Source organism: Rhipicephalus microplus, chromosome 1, assembly GCF_043290135.1.
Source record: "Rhipicephalus microplus isolate Deutch F79 chromosome 1, USDA_Rmic, whole genome shotgun sequence".
In the NCBI taxonomy this organism is placed as follows: Eukaryota; Metazoa; Arthropoda; class Arachnida; order Ixodida; family Ixodidae; genus Rhipicephalus; species Rhipicephalus microplus.
Window position 1 is genome coordinate 73,574,233 of NC_134700.1, and position 15,012 is coordinate 73,589,244.

The following is a 15,012-nucleotide window of genomic DNA, read 5'->3' on the forward strand; positions in this document are numbered from 1 at the left end:
CTCTCTCTATACCTTTAATCATATTCTTTTAATCCCTCCTCACCACCATCCCTTGTGAGCTACTGTTGAGGTGTCACTCCCTGAAGCAGACAGTTACGGGGCTCACTTTCCTCTTCCTTTGTCTCTTACAACCAATTAGTAGCCGGAACTGCTCAGGCATTTGCCTCCCCTTATCTCCCAATCTCTACCACCGCGATGATGGCGAGAATGCACGCTCGCGTCACGGCACGGACGACCTTCTGCATCGGAGGCATGCGAGGGCCCGTCGCGCCAACTGTTTCCTTCGTTCTCTGCGTCCGCGCTGCAGTGCGCGCTTGGTCGATTTCGGAAGTTTAGGTTTCGCCGTCCTGCCGACGCGTTTTGACGATTCCCTTGCGATGTGCTACAGTAATCCTATAAACGGCGATATTGAAGCTCGCTGTTGTGAATTTCGCCGAAGAAAACGGGAAGCGTGCCGCCGCAAAGCACTTGAAGGGGGCGTACTTCAAATCAACGACCGGTGCGATCAGTACGCCAGAAAGCAGAAGAGTGCGCGCTTGCTAATGCAAGTTTCCTGACATTGAAAGAGGCATTTTCAACTATGCGCGGGTTCTTAGTTCTCCCGGTATCGCCATGTCGTGGGACCTAGTTTCTCTTAGTATTGTCAAAAGGGCTTCAGGAAAACAGGGCGTTGGAACGCGCTCGACGGAACCGAGGTCGATTCGCTTGAGGAGGGCGGTGGCAGCGGCCGCGACGACGATTCCCAATCGGACTTGGCGATCCCCGATTCCCGCAAAACCGCGCGTGACCGGATCTGACTGGTTAGAGTACGCGCCAATTCTTTCGAAATTAAAGAGTATACACTTAGTTTGTGCTGCAATTCATTTATTCATTGTTTAAATGTATATACTGCGCACTTTCGGAAGGTGACACAATATTTCGTATGTCATCGCGAAATCCCTGCGTAATTTGCGCACCCCCTTCTCGCGGCCACAAAATCTTTAAAAAAAAAGTGCCCAAATTATGCGAGTAAATACGGTACCAAACTCGCCCCGCCGCGGTGGTCTAGTGGCTAAGGTACTCGGCTGCTGACCCGCAGGTCGCGGGATCGAAACCCGGCTGCGGCGGCTGCATTTCCAATGGAGGCGGAAATGTTGTAGGCTCGTGTGCTCAGATTTGGTTGCACGTTAAAGAACCCCAGGTGGTCAAAATTTATGGAGCCCTCCACTACGGCGTCTCTCATAATCATATGGTCGTTTTGGGACTTTAAAGCCCACATATCATCAACTGTACCAAAGTCGGTGTTAAGTGACGTGAATGGGTGATGAGCCCAAAGGCCAGGCACAATCATGATAATCATGGCATGGAAGTCATGTACGGCATAATTTACGTCAGTGCCTCACAACTTTGAGCTGATTTTTATGTGACATTTCAACCTTCCTCATTCGTGCTTCGCATTCATCAATTCCCACTGTACGTGGTATCTGCCAGTTTTTTTTTCCATTTCTTATCTCGGTTTTCACATTCCTTTTATGAGAACATCGACTATACAGGTGTATAAGACCTGCTGCGCAAACGGAGCTCACCGTGAGAGGTGCCAAATTTCAGGCATGATAGGATATCCGGCGTACGCTGAGCTGGCACATTTAGCGCCCACATATACGTATGCTCAAAAAGTACCGTGCGGAGTTTGACATGCACACAAACGGCACACATGAAAAAAAAACACACACAGTCTGCTGAGAGTGTCAATTACAATTCACGAATAAAGTGCCAGTTAGATTCAGCTGCTCGAAGAAATACCACTCTAATAAAGCGGCAAAAATAGAACAAACCAGCAAAACAATCGAGAAGTCTCAATATGCACAGACGTTCGTTATGGCACGATGATGCTGCCTTCACGACACGTAAATTGCAGGCGGCAAACACGTGTAGAGTTCAGTTGGAAGTAACTAACAAAGCAATGCTAAATGCAGTATGACGCATAGAAGTGTGGACATCTAACATCATATACGTCTCACAAACACACAGAATCAAAACACAAAGTTCCTTCAACATACAACCATACATAACTTGACTTCCATGATGACAGGAGACAGCGAGCAATAATTACTGCTGTCGTTGCATGGACCTGCCGCGTTACATATACTGATTTGGGTAGTCGAAACAAACGATTTCAAGCCAAGAATCAATACAATAAAAACAGAAGGCGAGAAAGAGCTAGAACTTACTTCATTCTTTTACCTGCCGTGATCTATGCTTGCTTACTTTCTCTCTCGTACGAGTTGTCCGGGAACCGATACAGTTTTACAGACGAATCGCATGACTGTTGCGGCACACAAAAATACTTCAGACTTTGCCTTTGTGGGGTTGTTTCTACAATCGCGAAAATGCAGTTTCACAAAGCAAGCCTCTTGGTTCAGCGTGCCAAGCTTATGGCACAGCACCGAAGTTTCTCGCACTGATGACCAACCAGAAAACGCATGCCGCCACTGCCAGCGAAACAGGCTGAATTGGCCGCACCCTCTGCCGCGCCTATCCCCAGTTTCTTCAGAACTTGCCGCCACAGCGCGGCATTGTCATCACTATGCTGATTTGAGTTGGGGTCCCTATAGCTTGTCTTCCTTGTGGACGAGTCTGTGTTTTGTGAGACTACTCTTGTAAACAAACTTGAGACCACAGAGCGAGCAGGAGTGTGGTTTTTTACCTGTGTGATTACCCTTGTGCCGAATTAAACTTGTTAGCCGGGTAAACTGCCGGCCACAGATGAGGCACGCATAGGGCGTCTGTTCCTGGTGCAGGATCTCGTGTGTTTGAAGACTGCTTGTGTAAATAAACCTACGACCACACACTGAGCAGGGGTATGGCTTCTCATCCATGTGTGCAGCCTTGTGTTTGGTGAAATTTGTTTTCTGTGCAAACTGCCGGGCGCAGATGAGACAAGCAAAAGGCTTATTTTCCTTATGGGTCATCTGGTGTGCTAGGAGATTACTATTGCAAGTAAACCTGCGACCACATACTGAACAAGGGTACCGCTTCTCGTCTGTGTGAACAGCGTTGTGCCTAGTCAGATGCGATTTCTGGGTGAACTGCCGGCCACAGGTGAGGCAAGCATAAGGTTTCACTTCCTTGTGGGTGACCTCATGTTTTAACAGACTGCTTCTCTGACCATACCTACGGCCACAAACTGAGCAGGGATACAGCTTCTCATCTGTGTGAACAGCCTCGTGCCTAGTGAGATTTGATTTTCGGTTGAACTTCCGGCCACAGATGAGGCAAGCATAGGGCTGCTCTCCTGTGTGAAGACGCTCATGTTGAATTAGGTGTGTTCTCGAAGCAAAGCGCTTTCCACAGACTGCACAGCCATGCCGTTTCTCCTTTGTGTGAGCCATCTGATGCTTTGTCGCACATTCGCTACTCGTGTAGTAACTGTTGCTGCTCCTTTTAGACTTTTCCTGTGATGATCCTGTAGCACCTCCACATATCCTGGGTATCAATAAAAAAAAAGGTCATAATGAACCTATTTTGTTAGTCAGACAGAACATTGGCAGAGACTTATAATGATGGCATAAAAAACAACAACAACCTGAGCCCTTCGTTTATTGTAGCACCATTCCAACCGTCATGAGACATGAAAAAAACTGAAAGAAGTCAGGCAAGACTACGTGTCTTCTTCATTAAATTAGAGCTGTTCTAACTACTTGTCAGGTGCGAGAAATCTATCAGTGGTTTATGCTACACCTTTTTCTAAATGGGTAGCACCACATGCAGAAACCACCAAAAAGTTAATTCTGGTACAATAACATTACAGTCGAGCCCGACTATATCGAACCCGTTTATATCAAATTATCCCGTATATCGAACAATTCCTAAACACGGTAAGTTTACATTGAGAATATATAGGAAAAGTTACTGTTTTATCGAACGAAAATAGCAACGACAACTGATATATCAAACTCCATGTGCCTCAAAAGTGCCCCAGCAAGTTGGCTTTCCCTCAAGGTAGCGGAGAAAACTGCCGGCACCAACCTAGAAAAAGTTGGTTAGACCCGGTTGTGCGCAGGTGAACACCCCCCTCCAAGAAATGATCCTGGTCCGCTCACAGCGCTTACAGCACATCAGAGGCCGTCGTACTTTCTTCGAGGCGCGGAGGCAGTAGAAGTGAGCGCCATTTTTTCTTTCTTTATGCTTGTGTGCCTGCTGCTGCCGATTCAGTGTGGTAAGTGGTGTTGCCTGTTGGTGCTCTGTGAACTGTATAGGTGCACTATCATCATGGCTTGCGCAGAGAGGCAAAATTTGCCATTTCGCCGCGAAGCTCGAAATAATCAATCGGGTTGAGCGCGGTGAAAAGAAGTTCGATGTCGCCGCCGTGTACAAAATTCCAAGGAGCACCTTGAGTGCTATCCTGAAGAACAAGGCAGACATCAGGGCCAAGTCGGACAAAAGGCCAAGTGCCCGTGGCGCCCGACGTGTGCACGCTGCTGTGTACGAAGATGTTGAAGCGGCCGTTTACAAGTGGTTTGTGGACATTCGGTCACAAAACATCCTGATGTATGGCCCTATGATCGAGCAGAAAGCCAAGGACCTTGCTTTCCTGCTTAGCAGGAATGATTTCTAAGGCGGTTCAGGCTCGCTTTAGCGGTTAAAAGAGCTGCACGACATCGTTGGCAAAGCTATTAAAGGTGAAAGCAGAGCGGCGGACCTGGACAGTGTAGAAAAAAGGCTTGAGGAAAACTGGCGAGATATCGCAGCAAGATATAGAGCCCAAGATATCTTCAATGCGATGAAACCACTCTATTTTGGCAACTGTTGCCAAACAAGACACTTGCGTGTCGTGGCGACAAGACAAGCGACAGCAAGACAAACAAAGCTCGTGTGTCCGTGCTGTTGGCAGCTAATTTAGATGGATCGAAAAAGCTTCGACCTCTGCTTATCGGGAAAAGCACGGCACCGCAGTGTTTTCGAAATGCGATGTCGCTTCCAGTTACCTACCGAGCAAACTCAAAAATGACCGGGGAGCTTTTCAGCAGATGGCTATCGTCGTGGAATGATGATTTGGTAGGCGAAAATCGCAAGGCGCGCCTGCTCGTGGACAACTGCTCATCCCACCACTGCAGTACGACCTTCAGCAACATCGAGCTGCGTTTTTTGCCCCCGAACACTACGTCTGTACTGCAACCACTGGATCAAGGCGTTATATGCGCAATGAAAGCCGGCTATCGGAAGCGCCTGGTGGAGAGGCTGCTGCAGAACCTTCGTGTTGGCAGGGAGCTTAAGATCGACTTGCTCGGAGCTATTTCTATATTGAGTAGATCGTAGGCAAATATCAAGAAGGAGACGATCCAGAACTGCTTAAGGCGTGCCGGCTTTCGCATGCCTGGTGATGACACCCCAAATTCTGACAGCACTGAAGACACCGTAGGTGTTTCCTGCCGAAGTCTGAAACGAGCTGGCAGAGTTCCCGGGTGCTATCGACGGATCGACATTCGACGAGTTCGTCAGTGCGAACGATGATGTCCCCCTCATGAGCCAATTACAGGATGAGGATTACATTGCAGACGTCGTGCAGACGTCGTGTCGAGCAATATGGAAATCGACGACGGCCCATTGCCTACATCCTCCGAAATCATTAGTGCACTTGCGTTGGTCCAGCACTATTGCTTGAATGTGGAAGGTTGCGGCCTCAGCTGCTCCAACTCGTTGGACAACGTGGAGGCGTGCGTGCTGTCACAGGCAGCGAAGTCGTTGACACAGAAAAAAATCCAGGACTATTTCGTTCCACAGTATGGCACGCAAGTAAGCCACCATATTAATAAAGTACTTTTCTTCTAGTTTGTTATGTGCCTTTGTGTCATAACCTATAGCGGGCCTATATTGAATTATGCCATATATCGAACTAATAAACGTTTTATGGCGAGTTCGATATATCCGGGTTCATCTGTACCTGAAAAGCGGGCAGGTCAGCACCTGTCCAACAGACAACAAGTGCGCACACACTGTCCGTCTGCACCCCATGAGCTTCATCTTCTTATGGCGAATTTCATTGAGAGAACAGGAGTATAGGGGCAGGGTAGTGGGGAGTGGGAGACAGAGCACTGAGAGCAGGGCCACTCAACCTGCCAATGAAATGCAAAACGCTCCCGGAGAGCAGGTGACAGGAGGATGAGTGAGAAGACCATGAGACCGAAACATTCCAAGCCTCGGCATATTCTCCATGGGGCAACAGCAAAATACACCCGAAATCGCTCAGTCACTATTTGATCAGCCTAATACATAGTACATTAGTGCAATGACGCATTAGGCAAGCTTCCAGCTGTCGCCGTAGCCACCCGTAAAAAACAGCGCAACTATGGTGGCCAGCTGAAAAAAAGTTGGGAGACAGTGACGTTCAAAGGCCACGTTGTACTGCGCTTACTGCACTTTCAGACGAGAGCACTGCAAACTGCTCCTGGCTGCTCTCTGTGCCACAAAGACACTCTCACTCTACCAATGGATGACAGTGCATCTGTTCCTGTTCAACCACTGAAAACATGCCGGCTCCGAAGAGAGAACTTTCAGCATGCATTTGAGTGCACCTGCTCTCCCAGTGGAATTCGCCATTAGCCTCTGACCTGATGTTAATGACTACTATCGAAAGGTCTCGGGGCATGAAATGCAAAAAGGAGCGAGCTAAGTTCTAAAAAAGCTTTGCGTGCTCTTCCTGTGACACTTCAAGCACAATTAGCACCTTTTGCACTTTGCACTGGTGCTCAGGTAGAGCCTTGACCTCGTAACCCTCGGGCAATATTACCCTTGCAACTAGCTAATCAAGTCATGGACTGAAATGATCAAGTGTCTTTGATTGACAAAGAAATACTTCATACTAAAATCTCAGTTCGAGCCCGAACAGAACCCAGACATTCTGCAGGGCAGTCAAGTACTCTACCACAGAGCCACGTCAGTGCTCCAATCTGTTGTGAAAAAATACTATTACAAGCATGATGTTAGAGCAATGCCAATCGGGGTGGCAGTGTCAGCTACAGTGGAACCCTGTACAACGAAACTGATGGGGTGCAGGAAAAGTTTCGTTGAAGCAAAAATTTCATTGTAGTGAAATTAGAAAAAAAATTGTGGACCAGATGTAGCAGAACAAAGAACTTTCATTTCAAAAATTACAAAGTGTCAACTGCTTCTTTTTCTTTCCCAGCAGCATCATGATGCGTATCTTACACATGCATAGTGATGCAATGTTGAAAAGCACAGTTAAACAAAGGCCACAGCGGCTTTCGTTAATCAATTTAACAGCTACACTAGCACGTTAGCCCTAGCACCTGTCCATTGTCAAAAGGTATCCAACAACATTGAGATGGAGACCTGGTATCGTGGAGCGGTTCCAGTCGCGGCTGGCTGATTTTGTTAATACTGTGGACGAACAGTTGCTCTGACCAGTGACCACACTGGCCAAGTACGAAAAGAACCAAAAGCATTGGCATCAGAAAAAGCATCTTTCTACCAGCGCACTTCAGCATGTGGTGTTCGGTAAAGTAAAAAGCAGCAGAGTTCTCCCATACTACCGAATGTCACACACTGAAATGCTTAGCAGCAGCAGAGCTCCCTTTTTTTTTTTTTTTTTTTCAAACTTCATAGCGGTGAGCTTGAACTTTGCCATATATATATAATTATTGCAGCCCATCAGAAGGAAACAGTAGTTTTAACGCAGAGATGGCGAAACCTAAACTTTCCGAATCAACTAACATGCGTTGCAGTACGAATACAAAGAATGAGGAGAATAGTTGGCCCAACTGGCTCTCCCATGCTTCTGATGGACAAAAAATTGTCTGTGCTGAGACACGAGCATGCATTGGGAAGTAGAGGGAGACAAACACGCTAGTGCTTCTGACAACCCGCCAACAGGCTTGGGTGTTCAGGTGTGATATTCTAATGAAAAGTAAACGCAGTATACTCCCTGACATTCGTACTGATGTCTACTCACTATAAGAGGCTCTCAAATGCTCATACTCAAGCCTTTTCAGTGTGAGTGATCATGAGTGAATGTACTCTTAAGTGAGTATGCTTACCTATGCTGGAACATCCCTGATGCTCTGCTCAAGATCATGAAGACATATGAGAGCTAACTGTCTCTTTTCCTTCCATGAGGACATAGGCAGCACTTTAGATCGCAGCTCGGCATACTCACTCATGAGTACACTCACTCACACTCATTCATACTCATTTGAATGTGGTGAGTGTGAGTATAAGTGAGTAATGATGAGTATGAGTAGGAGTGAGTAGAACGTGAGTGAGTACTTATGAGTATGAGTGGGAGTGAGAATGGACGTGAATGAGTAGTTTCAGTGTGAGTAGAAGTGAGTATGAACGTGGGTTGGTGCTCATGAGTGTCAGTAAGAGCGAGTATGAACGTGAGTGACTACTCTGAGTGTGAGTATAAGTGAGTATGAATGTGAGTGAGTACTCTGAGTGTGAGTAGAATTGAATATGAACGTGAGTGAGTATTGTGAGTGTGAGTAAGAGTGAGTATGAACGTGAGTGAGTATTTATCAGTGTGAGTAAGAATGAGTGAGAGCTTGTGAGTGCGAGTAGGAGTGAGTATGAATGTGAGTGAGTACTCTTAGTGTGAGAAGGAGAGAATATGAACGTGAGTGAGTACTCATGAGTGTGAGTATGAGTTTGAACATGAGTGAGTACTGATGAGTGTGAGTATTCGTTAGTATGAATGTGAGTGAGTATTCATGAGTGCGATTAGGAGTGAGTGAGAGCTCATGAATGTGAGTAGGAGTAAGTAGGAACGTGGGTGAGTACTCACGAGTGTGAGTAGACTTGCCTGCGAAGGTGAGTGAGTTGCTGTGAGTAGCAACGAGTAGGAACATGAGTGTGATAAATATTTGTAACCATCGCAACGGCGTCTTCAATATGCTGGAAATAACGGGCACTATGGCATGCAAGCTTACTAAACGTAAAAGCCTTCAGTTAGTTTAGAAACTGGGGGAGCCATCCTACATCAGATGGGGGGGGGGTTGAGATGACTGCGCAAAACTCAAGTTGATAGTAGCCGTCCATTTTATTGTAATTTGAATTTTCTAGGCTGAATAACTTTGAACTGCCTGTCCCTATAGCTACCGTTCTTGCCGCACTTACCTCTTGCGCCTTCAGTCTACACAACCCGCTGATAATACATGTAAAACAAGGTCTTGAGAAGCCCTTTAACGAAAATCGCCGCGCGAGCCGGTTCGGAAAAAAGAAATGCACTGCGCAAGCGACGAAAAAAAAAACGCTAAAATGGCTCGTGAGAGAAAGCACATTGTGTGCGCGACGCACATTGTGCGCAGCGATTTTGCAGTTTCTATCTCTGCGTTATCCCTCAAGTGAAGGTTGCCTTGAACGAAAACCTTAAGTGATCTCATGACCTCTCAAGCGCGAAGCTGTGTGCGAACTTCGCCTTCTCAGTGCCTCATTAAGGAAAAAAAAGAAAGCTTGGAGGACGGTTGAGCTTTGCCGTCAATAGTATAGTATGCGATAGCCTAATCGGACCCTGTTCGCATCGCCGTTTCAATCTTTACCCTCCCTTCAGTTTTCGGCGGCTTATTATGCCTTCAACAGTGCAGACACAATGTGCAATAAGCGCCCAATCACCCTTGATAATTTATTCTAACATTCACATAACGCGGGCTAATACAAAAACACACATAACGCAACTCGTCAATTACCGTTTTATTCGGCTGTCCGCGATAACCCTGCATACGTACACTGCCAATGAAGGTTAACCGCGTCCACAGGTCTATAAATAAGGCCTCCTGCAATCGTCAGTGCCGGCACGGAGCCAACGAAGTCTCCGCGTGAGCGCGACCCACAGAGGAAGGAAAACATCTCCGAAGATGCGCACAATTTCTCGAATGCAAAACTGCCATACGCAACGCATTCCATCTGAAGGCGAGGCAGAGAGGGGACACGCCGTCTCGACGGTCGCGCCGGGCCACAGAAAACCTACCAGGGGCCGGGCGGCCGGGGTGGCCGTGGCGCCGCGGCGCCCGCCTGTCTCGCTAGTGCAGTCAGAAGGGGCTAGGGGCAGTGGAACGAACGAAGCGGTTGAGCCGGATGGCATGGCAACGTCTTGGGTTCTGGCGGGTAATCAGCAGTGGCCGTGTAGTATACTGTAGCTGTCGAGAGCGTCTCTATTTCGCACGCATGTGTCGTAGCCTACGAAAGTGCGTTTTGAGTGCTTGTAACACATTACTAAGATTCTAAACGATGTCTCAGCGTCTCCTACGCGTCATGGCACACAAATGAATGTGCAGGTGCGTCGTAATTGCGCTGAGTCATTGCCTGTTTGTGGAACCTACCGACCCTTAAAGAAAGCGACAATTGTTCAGCTCGATTTTTTATTGAGTAACCTGAGTACAAGTAACGCTACCTCAATGTTAACATTCATCATCGGCCTGACAACGTCCACTGGAGGACAAAGGCCTCTCCCATGAGCCGCCACTCAACTCGGTCCTGTGCTTGTTGTTGCCATTATGTACCCGCGAACTTCATAATCTCATCTACTCACCGAACTTACTGTCTCCCCCTAACCCGTTTGCTTTCTCTGGAAATCCGGTCAGTTATGCTTAATGACCAGCTGTTATCCTGCCTACGCGCTACATGCCCGGCCCATGTCCATTTCTTCTTCTTGATTTCAACTATGATATCCTTAACCCCGATTTGTTCCCTAATCCACTCTGCTCTCTTCTTGACTCTTAAGGTTACAACTACTATTTTCCTTTCCATCGCTCTCTCCGTCATCCTCAATTTAAGCTGAACCCTCTTTGCAAGCCTCCAGGTTTCTGCTCAGTGGGTAAGTACCGGCAAGATGCAGCTGTTATATATCTTCGTCTTGAGGGGATAATGACAATCTACCAGCCATGAGCTGAGAATGCTTGCCGAATCTTCTCCACCCTACTCTTATTCTTCTAGATACTTCAGTCTCGTGGCTCGGCTCGGTAGGTACTACCTGTCCTAAGTAGACGTACATACGTTTTCCAACTTCAAGTGCACTGCCACCTATCTCGAAGCTCTGTTTTCTTTCGAGGTTGTTGTTCATTACTTTTGTTTTCTGCCGGTTATTTTGTAGATTCCAAGAGAAGGAAAGCGGGAAAAGGGGAGACAAAGTTTGGTGGGCAGATGAGATTAGGAAGTTTGCGGGTATGAAGTGGCAACAGCAAGCAAAGGACTGAGTTGACTGGCGGAACTGAAGAGAGGCCTTTGTCCTGCTGTGATGATGATGAGTGTGTGAATGTAAAAGTATGTGGGTGAGTGCGCCTGAGTATGGGTAGGCGTAAGTGTGAAGGTGAATTCTTATATGAGTGCAGAGGTGTGTGAGGGCCTGTGATCTTGAGCAGGCGTGAGTATGAAGGTGAGTGAGTAACTATGAGTCTTAATTGAGGTGCACGAAAAATTGAAGTACAAAAAGGAGACACCTGGACATGGCGCGCTCTCTCGAGGTGTCTTCCTTTTGTACTTCAATTTTTCGCGCACCTCAGTTAAAATGAATCACCAACTCGCCCAGCAGTCCGTGTTTCTTCAAGAGTGTGAGTAGTCGTGAGTATGAACGAGAGCCATGAAAATGAGTGTGAGTAGGCGTGAGTATGAACGTGAGTGACTGTGAGTAGGCGTGACTATGAACATGAGTGAGTACTCATCAGTGTGAGTAGCCGTGAGTATGAACGTGAGTGAGGGCCTAGAGTGTGAGTTGGCGTAAGTTTGAACGTGAGTGAGTACTCATGAGTGTGATTAGGAGTGAGTATAAACATGAATGAGTACTCTGAGTATGAGTATAAGTGAGTATGAACGTGAGTGAGTACTCATGAGTATGAGTAAGAGTGAGTATGAACGTGAATGAGTACTTTCAGTGTGAGTAGAAGTGAGTTTGAACATGAGTGAGTACTCATGAGTGTGAGTAGGAGTGAGTATGAACGTGAGTGAGTACTCTGAGTGTGAGAAGGAGTGAGTATGAACATGAGTGAGTAGGAGTGAGTGTGGGCAGGCGTGAGTATGAACGTGATTATTTTGAGTGCGAGAAGGAGTAAGTATTAACGTGAGTGAGTACTGTGAGTGTGACAAGGAGGGAGTATGAACGTTAGTGAGAACTCATGAGTGCGAGTAGGCATGAGTATGAATGTGAGTAAGGGCCTATGAGTGGGAGTAGACGTGAGTATGAACGTGAGTGAGGGTGAAGGCTGAAAAAATTGTGGTGAGTGAGTATGAGTGAGCAGTCTCTCAAAGTGCCGACCTATGCTTTAGATAGTTAATTCTTAGTGTTAGTGGCTTGGCATTGCATGATCTATTTAGAGATTCATAAAGTGTTTCTATGTATATGTGTAACTGAAGACGTCCTTCGTCCTTGTAAGTGCTTAATGTACAGTCTTAGGAACCTACTGTTGTAGATGTTGTAGGGTAACAGAAGAACACATGACTGTAACCGAACTAATTCATCATGTAAAAATTATGAGCACTGCATCAACTGTCACTTTAAATCAGTGGGCAAGGCACAACTCACCTTCTGTCACCGTCCATAAAAGCTGTGCTTCCTAAAGTTTCAGTGCTGTGTGTTGATTCGGCTGGGGAGAAAATCATTGGCACCAGGACTTGAGGCTCCAATGGTCCTTTTCTATCCATGTCTGGTGATTCCTACAAAACAGCATGAGCACTTATTTGTTAAACTCTAATATGTCAACATTAATTTTAACTCAGCTTTAGAGTCCCAAACTTCTCACATGCTTTTTAATACGTAGTATTGTGTAATGAAAATCTATTTTCCTTAACACAGGGGTTTTCAAAGCTTCTTATCAAAATTATCATATTAGGCAATTAAGGTTCCTTAAATAAATACAACAACATTATCTTTCTGATTCCCCGATTAACACTCACATGTACTCAAAGAGCCTCACACTCCATTATGAACTTAAGAGAGTTCACCAGCGCAAGCTCTCATAGAGACATGTGCACTTTGAGAAGCCTGCCTAAAACATGTCAGACCTACATGGGGTCTTCAGCACTGCATTCTTCTTTACTTTACAAAAAAAACGTTGCAGAAATATTTTCTTTCTTCAAGCTTTTGTTTTTTTTACAAACCAGAGGCCAGAAAAATTGTACTTTATACATCTGGCTCTCATTCTCTTCTAAAAAAAAAATAGCTATCACAATTTATTTTGCAACATTGGTATAACAGTCAAGCTTGTAAACCTGTGATTTCCTTGTTACAGGCTTTCGAAGCAGTGGCGTAGCCAGGGGGGGGGTTCAAACTTTCCCTGAAATTTTCCGCACGAACCCTCTTCCACACCACTTACCCACTTTTTTTTTTGGTCACTTCACGCTGACATCATTTAAAAATAACCGGTGCTACTACATATCACAACATCATTCCTGGGCGCTTTTACAGTGAATAATGTTTGCACACGGGAAAACGTGTCGCAGTGTTTGTCAAGGTTTTACCACTCTGCGAGATTTTGGGCAGGAATCTCGGCGGTGAGCGTTGTAAGTTCGCTCGGCAACGGGATTAATGCTGCAGCAGTGGTCATACAAGTACCCACCGGAACAAATCTCGAGGGAGCCCTTCACTACGATAATTTTCCCGAAGCAGAGATTCGATTTAATGGTAAAAGCCAGACACAGTTCCAACGTCCGATAGGCAACGTTCAAGCATATTAGAGTGTGACTCTTCATACGTGTGCTAAGATATACTAAAGCCAGAGAACAACATTTTTATTGAATTTTCGCAAATTCTGCTAACATCTAAACATGAAAATGCTCGAGGCCCATGCACTTTGATTTAGGTGCACGTTAAAGACTTAAAGTGGTAAAATTTCCGGAGCGCCCCACTACGTCGTCTCTCATAATCATATTGTGCTTCTCACAGTCGCCTTCCTTGTTGCACAGAGAAGATGAAGATATGATGGAGATAACTTTTTTTTAATTTATTTTGTGCTGGCACTGATGACTGCATCTTGCATTCGAGAGCTTCTAGAAAATTCATCGAATATACAGCAGCGGTCTTGTGATAGTCACACTCGTTGGGGCTTTTAAAATTTCCGAGTGCGTTCTCAAACGCGCGAACACTGAGAGGATCAAGGCACCAAGAACTTGGTGAGCCCCCTTGCCTGAACTTTATTTTCCAAAAAGCACACATATCTTGTGGAGAGCTCCCCCCTGAAATGTGGAATACGCCAGCCAGGAAAACATGTCTTGCCAGTGAGGTTGGAAGGTTTGCGCTTACTTATTGAGGGAAGGCTGTAGTTAGAGCTTGATTTTGTGGGAGTGCTGACAGCCCTTGTAAAGTTGTTTGCGCCGCGTGGCAAACGTGTTTCACGCAGTAGCCAGATTTCGGGGTCTCGACTATTGAGCTGTAGGTGGCCTTGTGCTTGTGAGCGTTTATCGCCACCACCATCATCATCATTATGGTTAGAAAACGTTAGCGCCTGCGGCGACGCCTGGCAGGAAGCCTTGGTGGCGGAGCAAAAGAAATAAGCTGGCGTTTTGCGGCGTGGGGTGGTAGCGCGGGCAGTTGCCTCCAGTGGTTGGTCTGCTGTGGACGACACCACGGACCGTCTGCGGTGGGCCCACATGATGACTCAGGCATTAGCGACACCTGCTTGTTTGTCATGTTGTTGAGTGTTGTTTCATGTGTAAGGATGTCTTAGTGTTTGATCACGATTGATATTGCTACGTGCCAGTGGATGGAAAGAAGACGAAGCAGATAGACTTGCGTAAGCTGATCTGTGTGACTGGTGCTGCTCGCTTAACCGGCTGTGAAGACATCGGTGACTACCCCTCCGAGTCGGTCTTTTTCTCGTAACATATTTGGTGGAGCTGTGCAATCCCCGTCCTTGCCACGGAACTCTGAAGCAGACGCTCTCTCGCGGCTTACGACATGTCCACTCAAGACATCCTCTCCGGTCACCCGCCCTTCTGCCCGGCCTGTCAACCCAGTCAACCCAGCGCCCGCAACAACTTTCGTGACGCTCCCCGCGCTTAAAAACCCCGGCGTGTTCTCGGGCAGCG

At 46.6% G+C, this 15,012-nt stretch overlaps 1 protein-coding gene across 11 annotated transcripts in view; it reads right to left on the reverse strand.

The window, feature by feature from the left end:
- Window positions 1-1,716: 1,716 nt before the first annotated feature.
- Window positions 1,717-15,012, reverse strand: part of LOC119178707 (uncharacterized) — a 56,130-nt gene continuing 42,834 nt past the window's right edge. For 10 of the 11 annotated variants that reach the window (XM_037429937.2, XM_075878082.1, XM_037429938.2 and 7 more), the window contains 2 exons: window positions 12,512-12,642; window positions 1,717-3,465 (listed from right to left, as the gene is read on the reverse strand). In XM_037429937.2, coding sequence (XP_037285834.2) covers window positions 2,589-3,465; window positions 12,512-12,642 — 1,008 coding nt within the window. In that variant the 3' untranslated portion in view covers window positions 1,717-2,588. The remainder of the gene's footprint in view (window positions 3,466-12,511; window positions 12,643-15,012) is intronic. The other variant, XR_005110761.2, reaches the window with a different exon arrangement.